The sequence below is a fragment of the Mizuhopecten yessoensis genome, unplaced genomic scaffold (assembly GCF_002113885.1).
Source record: "Mizuhopecten yessoensis strain PY_sf001 unplaced genomic scaffold, ASM211388v2 scaffold716357, whole genome shotgun sequence".
In the NCBI taxonomy this organism is placed as follows: Eukaryota; Metazoa; Mollusca; class Bivalvia; order Pectinida; family Pectinidae; genus Mizuhopecten; species Mizuhopecten yessoensis.
Window position 1 is genome coordinate 119,153 of NW_018480076.1, and position 19,791 is coordinate 138,943.

Sequence of the window (19,791 nt, forward strand, 5' to 3'; positions counted from 1 at the left end):
TTTTATCACATTTTTACCCTTAAGTTCAAGCAGTCAAACGGAAAAAAACAAAACTCTTTTGCAAAGACGATTATTTAAATCCAAATGAGCGAGTCAATTTTTAAGTATTATTTATGAGATTCGGTTATTGGAATTATACCTCAGAATAACTTCAGAGACATTGGATATACAATTAATCCTCACAACTTAGATATTTGGTTAATCCTACATTCATGCGTACGAAACCAATTTTTTCTCTAAACCAAAACTTTGACATTTTTAAATTGGGAAAAGCTCATGTGCATTGTAATATACTAGGTGATATCATAAGTTGCAACTCACAATATTTGTAAGTTTCAAGACTGATGACAGTGAATTAGGACATGACATCATGGGATCTGATTGGGCAAGAGATGGGGTGGGACGGACAATATTATATCCCCCCCCCCCTTAATTGATAGAAGTCATACAGCTTAATTACCCACAAGCATGATAAATAGACCAGTTACTGGATAAATAAGCAATGCCATGATAATTGTGTTGACAAATACCAGGGACAAATTTTTTTGTATCTACAAGTGATTGCTGTTTTATATCATGTATATTATGTACATACCTTTAACAAAACTAGTGAGACTTCAATATCTCATAATCTCTCTGGTACTGCTTTTGTACTGGGGGCGTCACAATATGCCTGTATCATGATAAATCGTCACAGGGAAAATGAGATTAAAACAAAATTTATTGTCAGAATTATGTTAAACCGGATCATATATCATATGGATCACACAGATTGAAGATATTTTTTTTTATTAAACCAACCATTGATTATGAAATTTTAACTGATTCCCATCAAAATCCTGCACTGGTTTTTGGCAATAGAACGTGCAAGTAATTAGCAAACCTGTGCAGGGACATAAAAATAATCTTTCGAAAAATATTGCAATACAGCAATATTTCATTTCTGTATTGCACATCAGTACAATATACCTGTTTAATGCGATCCCAGTTTACTGCTATATTGCGAGTCCTATCTTGAATAACTGTTCATAATACATTTACACTTTATCTGCATGTGTGTATAACAGAGGTCATTATTTTTTCAATGCCTCCGCTAGGAGTCGAACCCGGGACCTCTGGCTTACTAGTCTTACGCTCTACCGAATGAGCTAAAGAGAAATTCTCCCTAGCCTAGACGGTAGGAAGCAGCTAGTATTTTACCAGAGTGACATATGTATTACGGCATCCTACAACCATTTACTTTATCTACAAGACTGCAACTTTGTTCAGCAAATCCCAAAATATGCATGTTGTGTATCTTTATACAACATTTGGTAGCGCCATTTTTAGCTAGAACACTTCAATGTGCTTTACAATATATACGGTATACCCATACACAATCTAATACACCGTCAATGCTGCCAAATACAGTGCATATTGTGATGGCAATCACTTGGAAATGCACATTTGGGATTTGTCAATCAATGTTACAAAGGCATGCAGTTAAATCAAAATGATCAATTGTTCTCTCTAGATATCATAGCAACTTATTGAATCCAGAAGAAAAAGTCTTACAGTGCTGATACAGTGCTGTAAGGTAAATATTTTAATTATGTCCCTGGTTAACTGTTTATGTCAATTCATGTTGTTCCTTTATTTTGAATTTGGGTGATGGAGTTGCTCATAAACTGCTTCCCACTTCTCCTGTTGAACTTTTGTTTAATCATAACAATAAAGTCAACGTAGAGTTTCTGACCAATTACATACATCATAAATGTTAATTTGTGAACACAAATAAATGTCAATTTTGTATGAAATTCGGACACTTACACATAACATTGTATGTAAAAATGTTAAACAACTGTAAATGCATATAAAAAAGTTGTCGCACAAAATTCTTATAAAAAATACAATGTAAAATTTTTACACAAATCATATGAGCAATCTACAATGAGATCAGTAAATATACATTTTGTAGTAAAATAAATATCCTTCCTCACTCTTTATATACACAAATGATGATTGATAAGTTTTACCAGGTAAAAATATCAATACACCAGTTTTCGTCTCTTACTGCCTTGTACCTGATCATCAGAACTATCCCTTTTCCTAACTTTTGAATCATTATTCCCTTTGTTCTTCTCTGCACTGAAGACCAAACGACAACTCCCCGCTTTTGTCACTTTCCAAAACGTTTTGAGGTTATTTTTCTGTTCCATAGGGGTGACAATCACACGACAGAGTTTTATCTTTGTGCCTTCTTGTGGACACGCGTAGTACTGACATCCAGCGCCCTTGTCCTTTTTGCTGACATGTCGTTTCCTCTTTCGTTTCTTTTTCTCTGTTGTTGGCGTAAAATCTTGAAGTTCTTGCATTGGTTGTTCAATCACGTCTTTATTAATGTACAGAGCTGAGGAGGGGGATGCTAAACCACCTTCTGAATCTCCATTCACACTTAGAGTTCTCTTCTTACCTGTTCGCCCTGATAGGATAGAATCTACAGAGAAGGAAAGCTCGGAACAGGACTTTACTTCAGAACCAGTTTTGTATGTAAACGTATTGGTGCAGTTAGACATTCCTATGTGGGTGTTTGATGCTTGCCTCTCCAATCCATCTTTTGCATCATTTTTATCAAAAGAATCTGATTTGTCCGAGTAAATTTTAGCAGCATGACCACCTTCACATAAAAGAGGTATTATCGTAGCTTGGCTTGAATCCTGCTGCTCAAGCTCTAGGACGGGACACTCTGGAGAGTATGGCATATAGGCTTCTGTGTCAGAATCATACTCAGACAGCTGGTTATCACATTGCTGAGGTGTTCCAAATTTCTTGTGAACATTCTGTTTACACACAAGTGGGGAGTTTTTGGTATCACATTGTAACAAGGACACTTGATCTGTTGGAGTATTATAATATTCTTCTGTCCCAGAATCATCAAGCTCCTGGTTTGTTGGTGTTCTAAAGTTCTCTGATTCTAATTTTGATCCCTTGGGAGTTCCTTGAATTTGACTACTGTCCAAAGACTGCATGTATGGTAAAGTTTGACTGTAAGAATCCACCTGCCAACTGCTTTGTGAATCAAGAACTCGACTAGACAGGCTTTCATCTTGGGCATAAACAGTGTTTGAAGATGGCATTGGCGACAGGACAGGACAAGACTGTGGGCGAGCCTTCTGCTGAACTTCAATACACCTGAAGTGTGAAAGTTGAGGAGGTTCCGAGTCCAGTACCATGGGAATATGTGTAGGTGTTACACTGCACGGCAATTTGTCACTGAAGTACTGAGGCATTTTGGTCTGAATGTTACGTAATCCTTCAGATAGTGAGAAGGATGGACTATTGCTTAGACGCTTAATACCCAATGACTTACGGTGGTGATGGTTAACACGTTTTTTGGTACAAGTGCTTGATGTTCTCTGATCCTGCATCTGTCTTGAACAGAACTGAATTGGAGAACTTTGCAGCTTCCTTTCTTTCTCTATTAGTCTCTGTTTGGCAAGATTGCTATTCATTACTGGTAGTTGTGGTAGTTCCAAGTCGGACTCAGAACTCTCGTTAGGATTGGTGCTAAAAAGAGAAAATGGCCAGCCACTTTCTTTACTGACCTCAGATTTCTTTTTTAATTTCTTCTTTCTTTTTGACATTGATGAATGTTTCTTTGACTTTTTCGTTGATCTTTTCTTTTTACAAGAAGTTGTCGATGTCTCTGGGTTCTGTTGCCCCGGAGTTTGGGACATATCTTTCATCCAGCCTGCTGCAATATTTGCAAAGTCTAGTTTGACTCCAGATGCTGCTAACTTGGGTGAAGTGTTATGGCCTGCTGGTGAAGTCAACAATAAACTGTCTACTCCTGCAAAAGAGAAAGATGAAGGTTCTCTCACACTATTATCAATATTCTCTTTATTTTCAATGTTAAAATGGTTGATATGGCAACCTTCTGACTGGGCGCCATTGTTATCTGCTATCACAATGGCAGACAACTTTTTCCTGACATTTGACGTTACTTCTTGAACTGGGATGTTGTTTTTCTTCACAGTGAGATCCAGGAACACAGCATTATCACTGTCTATACTGGGACCAATGAAGGAACCCATGCTCTGAGATAAAGTGGAATTGGGTAGGACACTGCCTGTGGTTATTTCACTACCAGGGATGGTGTTGGAGGTCTGATCATGTTGGAATGCTGAATCTTCATCAGTTATATGTCCAGTGTCTCTGTTACTACACACAGTTTGGATAAAATCACATGGAATAGAAATGTCCTCTTGAATTTCTGGCCCTGTTCCCGAGTCCCTACTACACTCATCAAATGGGTACTTAGAAGTGGAAACATCTACTTCCATGGACATGTCCCCATCACATTTGATGTTCCCCAGTTCTGGGACAGGACTGACAACTATTTCACAGTTAGATAATACTGATTCCTTATCATGATTCACAGGTACACATCTAGGTGAAGCAGACATTTCCATTGGAATTTCACAGGTTTCTACAGTAATTTTACAGTTGTCAACACCACATCCTTCGGTAGAAGGTTTTGTAGCCAATTTTTCTGTTAAGACTAGATTTGGTTTGATTTCTGCAGATCTCTCATAATCAAGATTAAATTTTGACATGAAATCTTTGATGTTTGGCATTTTGTTAATTATTTGATCAAGTTCTATAAAGTTTTTGTTTGTCTGAACGAACTTCTGGTGCTTCATGCTGTTGAGGTGTTCCCGTAAGGAGCACCTGTACCAGTAGTCACACGCCTCACAGAAGCCACCTTTGCCTTTGGCCACAGTAGACTTCCCTTTTGTAGAGTATCGATTCTTTGTCTTATTTTCAACTGTTCTACACAACATAACTCCTTTGTCAAATGGGGAGGCAAGGTCATCATTGTACCGTATTTTCGGAAAACTGTCTTTGAAATGTTTGAGGAAAGGTCTAAAAACCTTCCTATCATCCTCAACCTTTAACACACTGAAGTTTTCTTTATCAGAGTTCTTCCACTGCAGTGGTGTGATTCCATCAATACTATCTGACTGCAGGGCCTTAACCTGCTTCAGTTTCTGAGCGTATTTGTGTGTAGATTTCAGAAAGTCTTTGGCCTTCTCTACTTTCACACCTAGATTGAGGGCGTTCTGGACGATGTCTGCTCCCTGCGCTGACTGCTGACAGGAGGAGGACTGCTTTGTAGCTTTCAGCAACAGTGCTTTACCTGCAAAATTAAAAACAGAAAAACAATTATTTTGTTCATCCTTTGATATATGTACCTATATATTATAGCATCTGACTTTTCATCGTTAAAGATCATGTTAGTTTCCCTTTAGAACTCCTTAGATCCAAGAATTCCATTCAAGATCTCTGTTGGTCCTATACAGAATGTAAGTTTGACCTTATCTGTTGGATTGAATCATGTCAAGTTATGTCATGCCAATGCATCTTATGATTACTTTCAAGCAAAACTTTATTTTCCTTTCAAAATGAGGTTATGGTTGAGCTGTTTGTTAGCAATTAGAGTAATGTACTGTATGTGTTACAACTAACAACAGAGTTTTCTGATTTCATACAATCATATTTTTATTCTAAACAAAATGCCTGAAGCTAAAATGAAATACATATATATGTATATACAAAATTATGGAACAGGAAGAGCCTCTTATGAAAGAGGGGGATAAGTTTTCATTTACTTACTGAGTAATAACAGTCATCAGTACTAGTTCCAAAATTGGACATGCACCACAAAGACTAAGAGGAATGTTCATACATTGTATGAAAATTGAGAAAGGAACCTATTGACAAAAGCCAAAACAGAAAATAGTAGCTTGCAAACTTCATCTTCATCTTTTAAACTTCCTCCGTCGATACCGACGATTACGGAAGTCGGTCTTGTGCTGAGTGCTTTTATTATTATGTAGTGATTTTTTATTATATTTTTGTTATTTGATATAGGATAAAAACAGGTTAAAAGCAGTGAGTGTTAGTTATGTTGTAGGATTTGTGTATATGTTCGATTATGTTATATGTGGTGCATGTCCTGAATTCTGCTATTGTTTCTGATTGGATTATTGTTTTGGGTAGGAGGTTCCACTGTGTTATGGTGTATGGAAAGAATGAGTGTCTGTATGTGTCTTTGGGTGTGTAGATATGTCTGTAACTAAGGTCGTGTCCTTGACGTGTTCTGGTGTCTGCGGGGATGAGATTGTTAGTGTGTATTGCTACTTGTTGATGTATTATTTTGTAGAGAAGAATAGTACGTGTTCTTGTTCTGCAGGTGTGTAATGTTGGCCATTGCAAGTTATGTATCATGTCTATGACGGAGCTTGTGTTATGGTATTTGTTTAGGACATATCATGCTGCTCTTCGTTGTACTTTTTCTAATTGATTTATGTTATTTGTATAATGTGGGTCCAAAATTGAAAAGCAGTATTCAAGTTTTGGTCTTACAATGACCTTGTAATATATGTTCTTTTATGTGTGGTGAATTTATTTTTAGGTTGCGTTTCAGAAAGCCTAGTGATTTATTTGCATTTGATGTGATGTTGTTAATGTGTTTGTCCCATTTTAAGCAGTTTTGAAGTGTGATGCCTAGATATTTGTTTAATTTCATGAGCCTGCAGGAAGTCCTCTTCCCATTTACTAGCTGCATCTAAATCTGCTTGTAGTTTTGTCGTGTCGTCTTTGTTGTTGATTGTTTTGTATAGTATGCTGTCGTCTGCAAAAAGTCTTAGTGTACTGTGTGATATGTATTTGGGGAAGTTGTGGCGATGTTGCTGGTGATGGCGGGGGTAGAGACAAATCCAGGACCACATTCTCGGGGTGGACAAAGCAGAGGTCAACAACATAGGGCCGACCAGGACAGAAGACAGACCAGGCTAGGGTCAGAAGGTGGCGATATGACCTTGAGATCTGGAGATCGGGATCGGGACAGGGAGACAACAAACGTAGGTGAAATGTTTGAGAGACTGTCGAAACAAATAGCCGACTCTACAAAAATGTTACAACAGGAGATACATGAAACAAGAGACAGCTTAAAAGTTGAGATGGACAATCTAAGATGGGAAAATGACGATCTTAGAACAAAAGTTAGGGTGTTAGAAGACCAGGGTCGGAGAGATAACATGATTTTTTGGGGCCTGGATGAGGACGATGAGTTTGAGACCTGGGAAAAATGTGAAAAGAAAGTGCGCGATTGTATGGTTGAAACGCTAGGTCTAGAGGATGCTGGTGATGATAGAGAAATAGAGATAGAACGGGCACACAGACTGGGTAGGAAGAAAGTAGAACCAAATAGTAAGGCAAGAGGAATAATAGTAAAGTTCGGAAGGTGGAAACATAAACAGAGGGTAAAAAACGCGGTGAAAGAAAAACTATCGAAAGACAGTGGTTATAAAGGGAAAACTAGGGTTTCGGAAGACTACAGCCAGGAACTGAGAAATATTAGAAAGGAACTACTGGACGCGATACCCAGCATAAAGACTGAAAATCCTGGAAAGAAAGTGTTTTTAAATTATGATAAAGTTACAGCTGGGAGAAATATTTATAAATATGACACCTGTGTAAGCGAAGTATATCTTGTAACCGATCGCAGACAAAATGACGGGAACTCAAGTTTTGGAGGATGACGGGATGGCCGTAGCCAAAGTATAACTACGCGGCACCACAAAGAACTAAAATTTTGTTCTTGGAACATTAGTGGATTGAACAATTTGAGAATCAGAACTGATATTGTAAATAAGTTGATGAACTTTGATTATATCTCCTTATGTGAAACATGGGCAAATTGCAAGGAAGATTGTGAGGGTATTTTTGCTCAATTTAATATTTTTTGTAACTATGGTGAAAAGAAATCCAAGTATGGAGCTACTCCACATGGTATAAGCGTATTTATTAAAAAATCCATGGACAAATTTATTAAGTCTGTTCATGATAAATATAAGATGTGTGTAAGTATACTTTTTGACAAGGAAATGTTTGGATTTGAAAAAGATGTACTGGTATGTTCAGTATATATACCTCCAAGTGGTTCAAGTTTTTATACAGAAAAAGAACAAAATGGTATAGCAATCCTTGAAGAAGAAATAATTGATATACTAGATAATATAGAAGATGATGTACAGATTATATTGTGTGGTGATTTTAATGCAAGAACTGGTGAAATGCAAGATTTTGGAGAAAGTGAGAAATATCTCCCTTTGGGAGAAAATGTAGAAGATATTCCATTTAGCAAGATAAGATTATCTAAGGATTTAAACACAAATACTTATGGTAAATCGCTTATTGAGTTATGTAATAAGTTAGATACTCATATTTTAAATGGACGTACAATGGGAGATAACTCTGGAGAGTATACATTTATATCCCATCTTGGGAAAAGTGTAATTGACTATGTAATTGTTTCATCATATATTTTTGAAAATATTTCAAATATGATAGTGGAAACGTGGGACATATCAGACCACTTTCCGTTAGTGTGGAGTGTAGGTAGCTCTTTAATTGATGCACAACATATTGATCATTCATTTACGGAAAGAAAGCGTTTTAAATGGAATGAGGCATGTAAGGATAAATTTGTTATAAATCTAGAAAGTGAGCTTTCTAAGGAATTCTTTTCCAAATTTTGGGAGAACCTACGTAATAATATAAATAGTGCAACGACAACATTATGTGAAATTGTATCTCATGCTGCCAAATGTATGCAGAGAAAAACTTACAGACTTAATACTCAACCGAAATGGTGGGAAAATGAGTGTGAATATTTGAAAAAAGAGAAATATGAACTATTAAATGTATTTAGGAGGTCCAACTTGGATGATGATCTACGACGGTACCAAAGTGCGAAGAAAAGATTCAAGGGAGTGTGCAAAGTAAAACAGACACGGGTCAAAAATAACCAAGCGGAGGAAGTGCTTTCTCTAAAGGACCCAAATGATATGTGGAAAAAGCTAAAAAGCTTTAAGAGTACAAATAATAATAACTCAATAACAGGAGGACAGTGGTTTAATTACTTTAAAAACTTATTAAATTCAGCAAAATTTACTGTGGAAGAAACTTTTATGCAAAATGTACATGACACATTAGATGAACATTTCAGTGCAGAAACTCATACTTACAACGAATTACTAGATACTGACATAGAACTAGAAGAAATAAAGAGAGCCATTCACCAATTCAAATTAAATAAAGCTCCTGGTGAAGATGGTTTAGTGATTGAACTTTTTAAATATGGAACTGATGATGTACTTAAGTGTCTCTGTGGTTTGTTTAACAAAATATTGGAGTGTGGGGTTTTCCCTATTGACTGGTGTAAGGCAATTATACATCCTATTCACAAAAAGGGTGATGTAAATTTACCAGACAATTACAGAGGTATTTCGCTCTTAAATGTTATGGGGAAAATATTTACAAAAATTTTAAATAATCGTTTAATTTTCTGGGCAGAAATAGAACAAAAATTTCACGAGGAACAGGCTGGTTATAGAACTGGATATTCAACCATGGATCACTGTTTTTCTTTACAAGCTTTGGTGCAGAAATATCTCAGTAAAAAGAAAGGTAGGATGTATTGTATTTTTGTTGATTTCTCCAAAGCTTTTGACTGTGTACAGCACCCACTTCTACTATATACCTTAATAAAAAACAATGTTAGTCATAAAGTGATTAAGATATTGAAATCTATGTATTCAAATATGAAGTCGTGTATTAACACAACAGATGGATTGTCTCAATATTTTGAGTGTAATGTCGGAACGAAACAGGGCTGTATGTTAAGTCCCTTCCTGTTTGTAATATTTTTAAATGAGGTTATAGAACAAATGAATGAAGCAAACTGCCAAGGAATTTTTGTAGATGCTGAATTACCCAATGTCATGCAGTTACTATTTGCTGATGATATGGCAAACATGGCGGATACTGTTGTAAATTTACAAAAACAAATAGGAATTATTGAATCCTTTTGTAAAATGTATGGTATGATGGTAAATCTTACCAAAACTAAGGTAATGGTTTTTAGACGAGGAGGAATTTTGAAGAAAAATGAAAAATGGTTTTTCAACAGAGAAAGAATAGAAGTGGTACAAATGTACAAATACCTTGGTATGTACTTTACTTGTTTTCTTAAGTGGAATAAAACTAAGGAAGCACTTGTTATTTCAGCAGAGAAAGCTTTGTTTACTTTATTTAGATTCATAAATACTTATGATTTAGGATGTTCGCAGGCATTGTATCTTTTTGATCATATGGTAACTCCTGTAATAACATATGGTGCTGAAATATGGGGCTATTGTTACAGTCCCGGCATAGAAATTGTACAAACAAAGTTTGTTAAAAGACTATTGAGAGTAAAGCAATCAACTTCAAACTTGGCTGTTCTGGGTGAATTAGGGAGACATCCCATGTGTGTTGTTTATTATAAAAAGTGTATAAAGTATTGGTTTAATATTTTAAGTATGGACTCCTCTAGATATCCACGAAGGTGCTATGATATGTTAGTAAATTTACACAATGCTGGAAGAGTAACTTGGGCTACAAATATTAGAGATCTATTGTACAAATATGGATTTCATTATGTATGGATATATCATGAAGTTGGCGATGTAAATAGTTTTATGAGACTGTTTACCCAAAGAGTAAAAGACACTTGTATGCAAGAATGGGATTTTGGAATAAATAACTCTAATAAACTGAATTTTTACTCGGATGTCAAAACTTTAATTGAACCCGAACGATACTTATATTGTATTACAAATAAGTCTCATAAAATTGCTCTAACCAGGCTGCGTGTATCCAGTCATGAATTATTTATTGAAAAAGGTCGTGAACTAAAAATTCCAAGGGAAGAAAGATTATGTAATTACTGTTTATATACAAACAATACAAGACTCATTGAAGATGAATATCATTTTTTATTACACTGTCCATTATATGAACATATAAGACAAATGTGTGCATTGGAAAACTATGTTGAAGCAAAATATATGTTAATAACTGGAAATGAAGATAAATTAAGAAATGTTGCTAAATTTGTATATTTAGCTTTTGAAGCAAGATCAAATTATATTATATCTGTGACATCACAAATTTAGTATTATTAAATCGGAAGTCAGTGCTATATATTAGTAAATTGTACGTTATAAGGTACTCTGCAGAAATTGCTTTTGATGTAAAAATTGTGTGAATATGGTTATTATGTACTGTGCAAATTGTACTATGGGCTAGATGGCCTTGAAATATTTAATAAAAATATCTTGAACTTGAACTTGAACTTGGGGAAGTTGTTGATGCATATGAGGAAGTGGACTACTTAATTAGGCAGCCATCTTGTTTATCTGATGTAAATATCTTCAAACCATTCATGATGAGGACCCTACTTATAAAACTTGAGATTATCTGTCTGGTACTTCTAAACAAATAGCAATGTAAAATAACAATATTCACTGTCAAAATCCAAGATGGCTGCCAGGCAGCCATCTTGTGTATCTGATCAGTCTCAATAAGACACAGTTGGTATTCTACATATATATATGAAATTCGAGAAAGATCTGTCAAACAATTCCTGAATAATAGTGTTAACAAGGATTGTTTAAGGATGAATGGTTGGTTGACCGATTGTAGATGATGGTGATTTAAACAGTCTACCAATTGATGGTGGTGCCATAATGGCATTGGTGGGCTAAAAGGGAGGAGACAATATGACAAAGGGCTGGGGGATAGGGTTTGGTTGTGTGTGTGTGTGATTTTAAGTGCAGAAAATACCTCTAGATCCATTAATGGTTTTTATTTACATGTAATCCCTTCATGATTTCATGAAATGCATTTTAATAGGTTGGGGACTCTGCATGTTGACACTTATTTTAACAGCAATGTACTTTCATTCCAATTTATCTGTGTTAGTTGAAATATTTTATAGCTAAAATAGGGTGTATCTTGATTTTCCAGACCATCTTGGAAAGTTAAGAGAGCTGCTTACCTACTAAGCCTGTTTAATGTATCATAATTATATAAAAATATAAGAGAGAGAAATGTATTAGCTTATTTTATTCAGTTATTCTTTTATTCTTCAGACTCGTCAATCACAGAATCATCCAGACTCTGTATCTCACTATTCGATGACCAATGAAATTTGAAAATTGAATTTCATCACATGTTTGTGCTTTAAACTAAGAGTGAAAAAATGAGAATATAGTGATAAAGATAGTGCCATTGGTGGGGTTTGAACCAGCAACCCTTGGCTCTCAAGCCCGGTGCTCTACCGCTGAGCTAAAGAGAAATTCCCTTCAGCTGTAAAGCAACCTATAATCAATGCACTTCTCTTACACTCATATATATAGCGCCCTCAATATCTATGTAAGCACTCTCTCGAGAATTAAAGTTCTATTCAGCCAGAAAAAGAGACCTGTATATCTGCAGGGAGGGTTTGTTATTCATGCAATGCCCAGGGTGTCCCACCTACCACAGCAATCTGAAACTTTATGAGTGTAACAACAATGTATATAACACAATTACACAGAGAGATCGCTTTCGAGTACTATAAAAACGTGTTGTTGTTTTTAACAGTCCTACTCCCCAGCGATGTCCCTAGTGATATATATACCAATACCATTTCATATTCTTGTGCAGCCACCCATCAAGAAAAACTAATTAAACTTTACATGTATGGCTTTTTGATTTTTGAAATAAGTATTCCAGAGGTTTAATTTCATATGCTCACCTCTACTGAGTGGAACGGTAATTTTGGTTTCTGGATCTGGACTTGGCGTCAGTGATGCACTTGGACCAATTTTCTGGGATGTGTTGTTTGAATCAGTCAATAAAATATGGACATCTTTGGAAAGAAAACCTTCGACTTGTCCTCCAAGGTCCCGGATTCTGCGTGATATTCGTTTCTTTAAATCGTCTTCTCTGATATCGATATAAAATGTTGTTTTTGTCAATATTTTCTCACGGAAATCCAGTTGTCTTCTGACCAGTGATGAGCCATCTTTCTTCATTGTCGTTTGTTTTGAAATGGCTCCTGCAAATATAATGTGAAGTAACGATAAAATTAAACACGCATTTTACTCAAGATTCTCCCCATATACAAACGGTATCTATATTTACGAGATATTTCTTTAAAATAACCCTTTATCGGATAAAATGTAAAATACCAAGTGAAACACCCACCTGCTTGCAATATTTCGTGTTTGCAAATACCCCGCTACTTGTGACGTCACAAGGGAGACGTTCTTATCGTTTCCTGTCGAGGGACCGGTCCGGTATCTGTACTGTACACATTTAGATAATAAAGTAGATTTTAGGGATTACATCTCAGATTCCTACTTATATTAAAAATAATATGACATAATAATTTCAGGCGAGTAACTTTCGTTTAGATAAATAGTATCGCAGCATGCCAGACGTCACATAAAATCACAATGTCCTCAATTTTTTTTCTGGAGTCACCAACCGTGAAGGTGTGAAAATAAACCGAGGGCCTAACAAGTGGCACAAAATATATCACATACCATATATTATCATAACATCTTGTTATGCACCTAAATGCCAATGGCATATAGGGAATGAAAATGATAGGGGGAAACAAAACAGATTATTATGAACATATGGCCGATATAATACTGGGTTGCTACCTAGGATTATAAAATATATTAGAGTAACCTCCCTTGTCATGGGCAACACACGTTCTGTAAATAGTCGAGATGTCATCCACTTGTGAAATGATTTTGTGTTAGCTGCATTAACATATGGTATTGGTGCAATAGTTATAGCTTATTGGGGGCATTACTATAATATTCATTCCGTACATATATTTTACAATCAAATTACTAAGACGTAAACCCACTAAGTCGCATAAAATAATAGGCATATTTCAGTACACTTTCACACTAAAGATTTTCCTCCCAAAATCCAAGAAGCCAGCAAACAGACAGTACATAAAAATGGCTACTGCAGCGAAATCAGCATTCAAATTTATCGGTAAGAGTTTAAACGAAATGGTAAAAATGTTATCTTCCAGACACCATTCTGGGCGAATTGGTAATAAGTGTTGGAACTGTTCTGTCAGTCACTATTTATAACACTTTAACTGTTTAAGCCTCGGGGTTTTCCTGAAGCAATGACATCCGTGTGGATCTACCACTTTGATCAATGTATTGCCTCGTAGCAGTTTTAATTTAACTTAAACTTTAATCTATACATGTACCAATAACTATTTCATAATAAGATATCGCTCTATAGTTGTTTTAAATTCATATGAGTACATTTCTTTTGCAGATATTGGTGTTAATTTAACAGGTAAGATTTTCTTATGCACAAAGATAATGTAAAAATTGAATTTCCTAATTGATGTAAAAGAAGGAATTAGGATATAGGATATTTGTCGAGTAAAATGCTCAGCCAGAAAGGTATTAAACTTTGGACCTCCTATGTGCTAACAGTCAAGTAATATGACTTTTTGTTTTTCAAAAATAGTGTTTTGGAAAATATATCAGTCTTATTGATGATTTATTTAATTAATTACCATAAAGATTATATCACCCGAAAACCTTGAATGCAGTCCAATTTACAAGGGTGTTTTACATACATAGTAAAAACATACTGGTCATGTCTTTCTGTTTCAGATCCTGTTTTCAGAGGAATTTATCATGGATCTAGAAAACATGAAGGTAAATGAATCTTAAGTTGTCAATGTCATATGTATAAAAGTGTTCAAGAATATTGACTGAACATTCTTATCAGAAAATTAAATCATTTATGAGCATAAATATATTTATTGAATTTTATTTACCAGTACAATTTTTATTCTACCTAAGTTATCTTCATGTTCCATCATAAAGTGGTGTGGGGTACCGGTATTTGTGTTTAACTCTTGTCAGTTCGTTCTTTCAAATATGCTTTTATAACCATAAGTGTGAAGTATATATTATATGTATACACTACTTATCAATTCTTCTTCTTTATAGATGACTTTATGGATGTCCTGAGCAGAGCATTTGAATATGGCATGGAAAAGGTAATGTAACGTGGGGGCGGTCACCCATCCAACTACTGACCACGCTCGACATTGCTGAACTAGTGAGCGGGTCCCCAGCTTATACCGCATCACTGGAAAAACTAGCTTACCAGTGAGGCAGTATTTTCCCCTCATAATTACCTTAGCTGTTTCACTATTCTCCCCTCCGAGAAGTCTTGTCCCGAGACTTGGCCTGGGGAATCCTGTAGGTCCTCCCTCAACTCACTATATCATGCACCTTCCCTAACCACCGTGAACTTGTCTTACATGATCACAAAGTCACTCCGCTGCCGCCAAATGTAACGTGCAGGCGGTCACCCATCCAACTACTGACCACGCTCGATGTTGCTGAACTTTTGAGCAAGTCCCCAGGTCATACAGCATCGCTGAAAAAGCTATCTTACCAGTAATTAGACAGTATTTGCCCCTCATATACCTTAACTGTTACATTAATTTACTAACATGTAATAGATTGACACAAGTTCTTTTAGAATAATTTTTGTTAAAAAATATATAAATGATATTGTGTAAATTGAAGGTATAATTGGTTAATCTAAACATGGAAAGGAATCTACCTGATTATCAAATAGTAATTAAGTTTGTCCGTTTTAATTAACTGTCTTTTATCATTATAACAGAAGGTACATGTCTTTTTGATATCATAAACATATCTGGTGTCTTTTACAGATGATGATCACTGGTGGAAGTTTGGAGGACTCAAAGGAGGCTCTGAAGCTATGTAAATCACACGGTAAATATGGTTTTGATGTAGAATTACAGAATTAAAGTGACTTATGAAAACTTTCTACCATGTCCCATGCATAAAGCATTTTATACGATTGGAGCTCCGGATGTATTACCACATGTAACTTATTGTTTAACATAGAGATTTTCCATAATATCTGTATTACTGGAACCTGGTGTTGAGAAATTCTCCCATAATCTTTTGTATTACTGACAGCTTGTCCTATAGGCCATAACATACTCTTTTACTGAGAGCTTGTCTAATGATAAACTGTATCACCAAGAGCTTGTCCCATGAAAAACAATTACTGAGAGACTGTCCCATAACATAGTGTAATACTGAAACTTGTGCTATTACTTAACGGTATGCTGGATTACTGAGAGACTGTCCCATAACAAAGTGTATTACTGAAACTTGAGCTATTACTTAACAGTATGCTGGATTACTGAGAGCTTGTCCCATAACATAGTGTATTACTGAAACTTGAGCTATTACTTAACGGTATGCTATATTACTGAGAGACTGTCCCATAACAAAGTGTATTACTGAAACTTGAGCTATTACTAAACGGTATGCTGGATTACTGAGAGCTTGTCCCATAACAAAGTGTATTACTTATTGCTTTTCCTACTATGGTTTACTCTATCATCTAGGGCTTGTTTCTTACTGTATTACTGTACAGAGAGCTTAATCCACAATTAACCGTATTACAATCGGCGTATTCTATGATTTGTAATAATATTATATAACTTACTGTATACCAGAGAGCTTGTACTATTTAACTTACTGTGTTACATAGGACTTGTCCAGTAACAGTAGTCCTGTAAAATACTGTATTATTGAGAGCTTGGACAAATTCTGTAACTTACTGTGTTACATAGGACTTGTCCTGTAACAGTAGTCCTGTAAAATACTGTATCATTGAGAGCTTGGACCAATTCTGTAACTTACTGTGTTACATAGGACTTGTCCTGTAACAGTAGTCCTGTAAAATACTGTATTATTGAGAACTCTGACCAATTCTGTAACTTACTGATTACAAAAATGTTGTACCGTACATTGTTTACTAATTTACACAAAGTGCTGTTTGCGAATACACTAATTCTGTTTTACTACAGGGTGTGTACCATTAATTTTACAGAGACCCTGTACTCGACAGTTGGGTGCCATCCGACTAGGTGTGGTGACTTTGATAAAGGTACCGACCCTCAGAAGTACTTAGATGACCTTTTGACCTTGGCAACGGACAACAAGGATCGTGTGGTAGCCATTGGAGAGCTGGGACTAGGTATGTCACATATAAAATCTGTTTGTATGTTTTCATCATGGCTATGTAAGAAATCTTGATATGTAAAACTATTACAGTATTTATCCACGAAAAAACTCACCCCACCCCTAGTGATTCTACTGACATTTAAAACACTCATGTAATGCTGGACATATACACGTATGGTATAACATAGCAACACACATTTTATTTTGAGGGAAGTATAGATAGCCACAATAAAAAGATCAGTAATATGTATCAATCCTGAATTACATGAATACAGTATAAACCTTTTGACCAAACAAGCCGGAACTGCTTGTATCTGTAGTTAATTAACTTCCTTACATTTTGGGTCATAATTTCATAACATTGAAAATTATTAACTGTTTCGTTACAGGATATATTTTACTTCCGTGAACACAAGACTGACCAATTGCTATCCCTCAGCCACAGGTCACTTTGTACCAATTAACTTTAAATTCTGTCAGATAGATATTGAAACAACGCCTGTCAGATGATTTCAAGTTTCTGATCATATTATCGATAGTGAAAATCCCTGCTTGTATGGACCTGGGACAAAGGCACCGACTATATCTAACCATCTAGTGTGTAAGCTGGCTTTGTCATACAGGTTATGTCTTGATGGTGTGATAACTCCATGATGTTCCTGAGTGACTCGACACATGGTTATATGCCCTGCAGACATAGGTGTCCATTATACACTCCTAGGGTGTTGATGTCTTTACTGTAAATGGCTAAGTCCTGGGGTAGATGGAGTTCTCAAAGAGCAACATCACTGATAAGGTAAAACACAAGGTCCCGTGTGGCAGGCCCTATACACTAATTCACCTGTAGGCTGTAGGGTGAACTCTTTATTGCTTTACCACTTCTTCAAGGTGTTATGGATATGGTCAATATTGTATGCTTTGACGACTGGTTTTGTAATCATATATCTTATTAGGTTTGATGTGACATTTTAATGCTACTCTTATAATGTCTGTATGATCATAAGTTTCTGTTCAGGAAGTGTAGGATGATTAACATACATAAGTACAGTTTATGTATACAAGGGAATTTCTACATTTATGATGGAAACATGGAATTAAGCAAAGATGATTTATCATATTCATAAAAAATAGAATTACCAGATTTTTTTTTATATTTTCAGTTAATATTTTTGTGAACAAAATTTATCATTTTTTTTTAATTATTTGAAGATTTTGACCGACTCCATTTTTGTCCTAAGGATACCCAAATAAAGTGAGTTTTCTTTTTCTTTTTAACAGTTGACATTTGTATTTACATAGGTTTGATTAATAGGTTTAACTAATATATTCTTACTTCACAAGTGTTTGTTCCAAATTGACACAAACAGTTGTATGTTTTGCACCAAAACTAATAGGTAGATATAAGATTATTGGAAACACGGATCATTTGTATATCTTTATGAAAAACACTTCTTACATTTATTCAGGATTCCTGTGGCTTCACTAAAATTAATTTTTACTGTATCGGTATGTTTTGGCTGTCAGAACCAAGTAATATTACCATGTACTGTAGATAGGACTGTTTACAGTATGTATTAATCACTGAGGTTCTGGACACACAAAAGCATGTGTATATTATAGAATCGTTAGTCGGTACAGGTGTGATATGTAATCCTTTATTAATATATTACCAGGTATTTTGAAAAGCAGATGGATTTGGCCGAGAAGACAAAGTTGCCTTTATTTCTACACTCAAGGAATGCACATAGAGAGTTCATAGACATCATCAAGAGAAACAGGGAGCGCATTTCAGGAGGAGTGGTGGGTTTTCTCTTAATTACAAATTAGTAGCAATTTATGGTAGAAAGTCTGCTCTTTTTGACACAAATGCAATGGATATTTATCAGGATACACATTTAAATATGTGTTAAAAGCATTTTATAAAACTTATTTGAAAATCTTTCACATGTTCTCAAATTATACCGTACTGGTATTATCTGTTATTCTGATCAAAGAACCACTTTCGATTTAATAAATTATTGGTAAACAAAATTCTGCTTTTGTTTGATTAATATGGCCATTTTGTAAATATTTGGAAAAGACAACAAGTTTTAGCAAAACTGCTGTTTATTTGACTGACTTTAACTGCTGTAAATAACCTTAATGATTTTTTCCAGGTCCATTCATTTACTGGATCAAAGGAGGAGGCAGCAGAGATTGTAGGGCAGGACCTGTTTATAGGTATTAACGGCTGGTAAGTGAAGGGTATACTGATATTCTGTAATGTGTGATGTCAGAGCTTTTCCGTTATACTGTTTGTTTTGGTGGGGTTCTATAAATGAAAGTTCATACTCCCTGTAACCTTTCAAACATTACCCTTATACTAACTGATGTAAATGCCCCACATTTACAGTTTACAATGCCCCGCATTTACAATGCCAATGCCCCACATTTACAATTTACAATGCCCAACATTTACAATGCTAATGCCCCACATTTACAATGCCAATGCCCAACATTTACAATGCCAATGCCCCACATTTATAATGCCAATGCCCCTCATTTACAATTTACAATGCCCAACATTTACAATGCCAATGCCCAACATTTACAATGCCAATGCCCAACATTTACAATGCCAATGCCCCACATTTACAATGCTAATGCCCCACATTTAAAATGCCAATGCCCCTCATTTACAATGTCAATGCCCCTCATTTACAATGACAATGCCCCACATTTACAATTTACAATGCCCAACATTTACAATGCCAATGCCCCACATTTACAATGCTAATGCCCCACATTTACAATGCCAATGCCC

The 19,791-nt window shown here is 35.5% G+C and overlaps 2 protein-coding genes across 2 annotated transcripts in view; one reads left to right on the forward strand and one right to left on the reverse strand.

Annotated features, from left to right (window-relative positions):
- Nucleotides 1–1,128: 1,128 nt before the first annotated feature.
- LOC110443667 lies at nucleotides 1,129–13,198 on the reverse strand. Its single transcript, XM_021488030.1, has 3 exons — nucleotides 13,123–13,198; nucleotides 12,671–12,973; nucleotides 1,129–5,179 (listed from the first exon to the last, which is right to left on the reverse strand). The coding sequence occupies exons 2-3, from the start codon at nucleotides 12,948–12,950 to the stop codon at nucleotides 2,028–2,030; spliced, it is 3,432 nt and encodes a 1,143-aa protein (XP_021343705.1). The 5' UTR covers nucleotides 12,951–12,973; nucleotides 13,123–13,198; the 3' UTR covers nucleotides 1,129–2,027.
- Nucleotides 13,199–13,557: 359 nt separating this feature from the next.
- LOC110443684 (putative deoxyribonuclease TATDN1) overlaps nucleotides 13,558–19,791 on the forward strand; it is a 16,167-nt gene continuing 9,933 nt past the window's right edge. The window contains exons 1-9 of the mRNA XM_021488057.1: nucleotides 13,558–13,932; nucleotides 14,230–14,250; nucleotides 14,577–14,621; nucleotides 14,919–14,968; nucleotides 15,656–15,719; nucleotides 16,855–17,001; nucleotides 18,198–18,240; nucleotides 18,662–18,788; nucleotides 19,145–19,221. Coding sequence (XP_021343732.1) covers nucleotides 13,896–13,932; nucleotides 14,230–14,250; nucleotides 14,577–14,621; nucleotides 14,919–14,968; nucleotides 15,656–15,719; nucleotides 16,855–17,001; nucleotides 18,198–18,240; nucleotides 18,662–18,788; nucleotides 19,145–19,221 — 611 coding nt within the window. The 5' untranslated portion in view covers nucleotides 13,558–13,895. The remainder of the gene's footprint in view (nucleotides 13,933–14,229; nucleotides 14,251–14,576; nucleotides 14,622–14,918; nucleotides 14,969–15,655; nucleotides 15,720–16,854; nucleotides 17,002–18,197; nucleotides 18,241–18,661; nucleotides 18,789–19,144; nucleotides 19,222–19,791) is intronic.

Excerpts from the sequence above, each read along its gene's own strand:
- LOC110443667 (XM_021488030.1), bottom strand. The coding sequence starts at position 12,950 with ATGAAGAAAGATGGCTCATCACTGGTCAGAAGACAACTGGATTTCCGT. Across the intron at positions 5,180-12,670 it reads TACCGTTCCACTCAGTAGAG|GTAAAGCACTGTTGCTGAAA; the intron begins GTGAGCATATGA and ends TTAATTTTGCAG.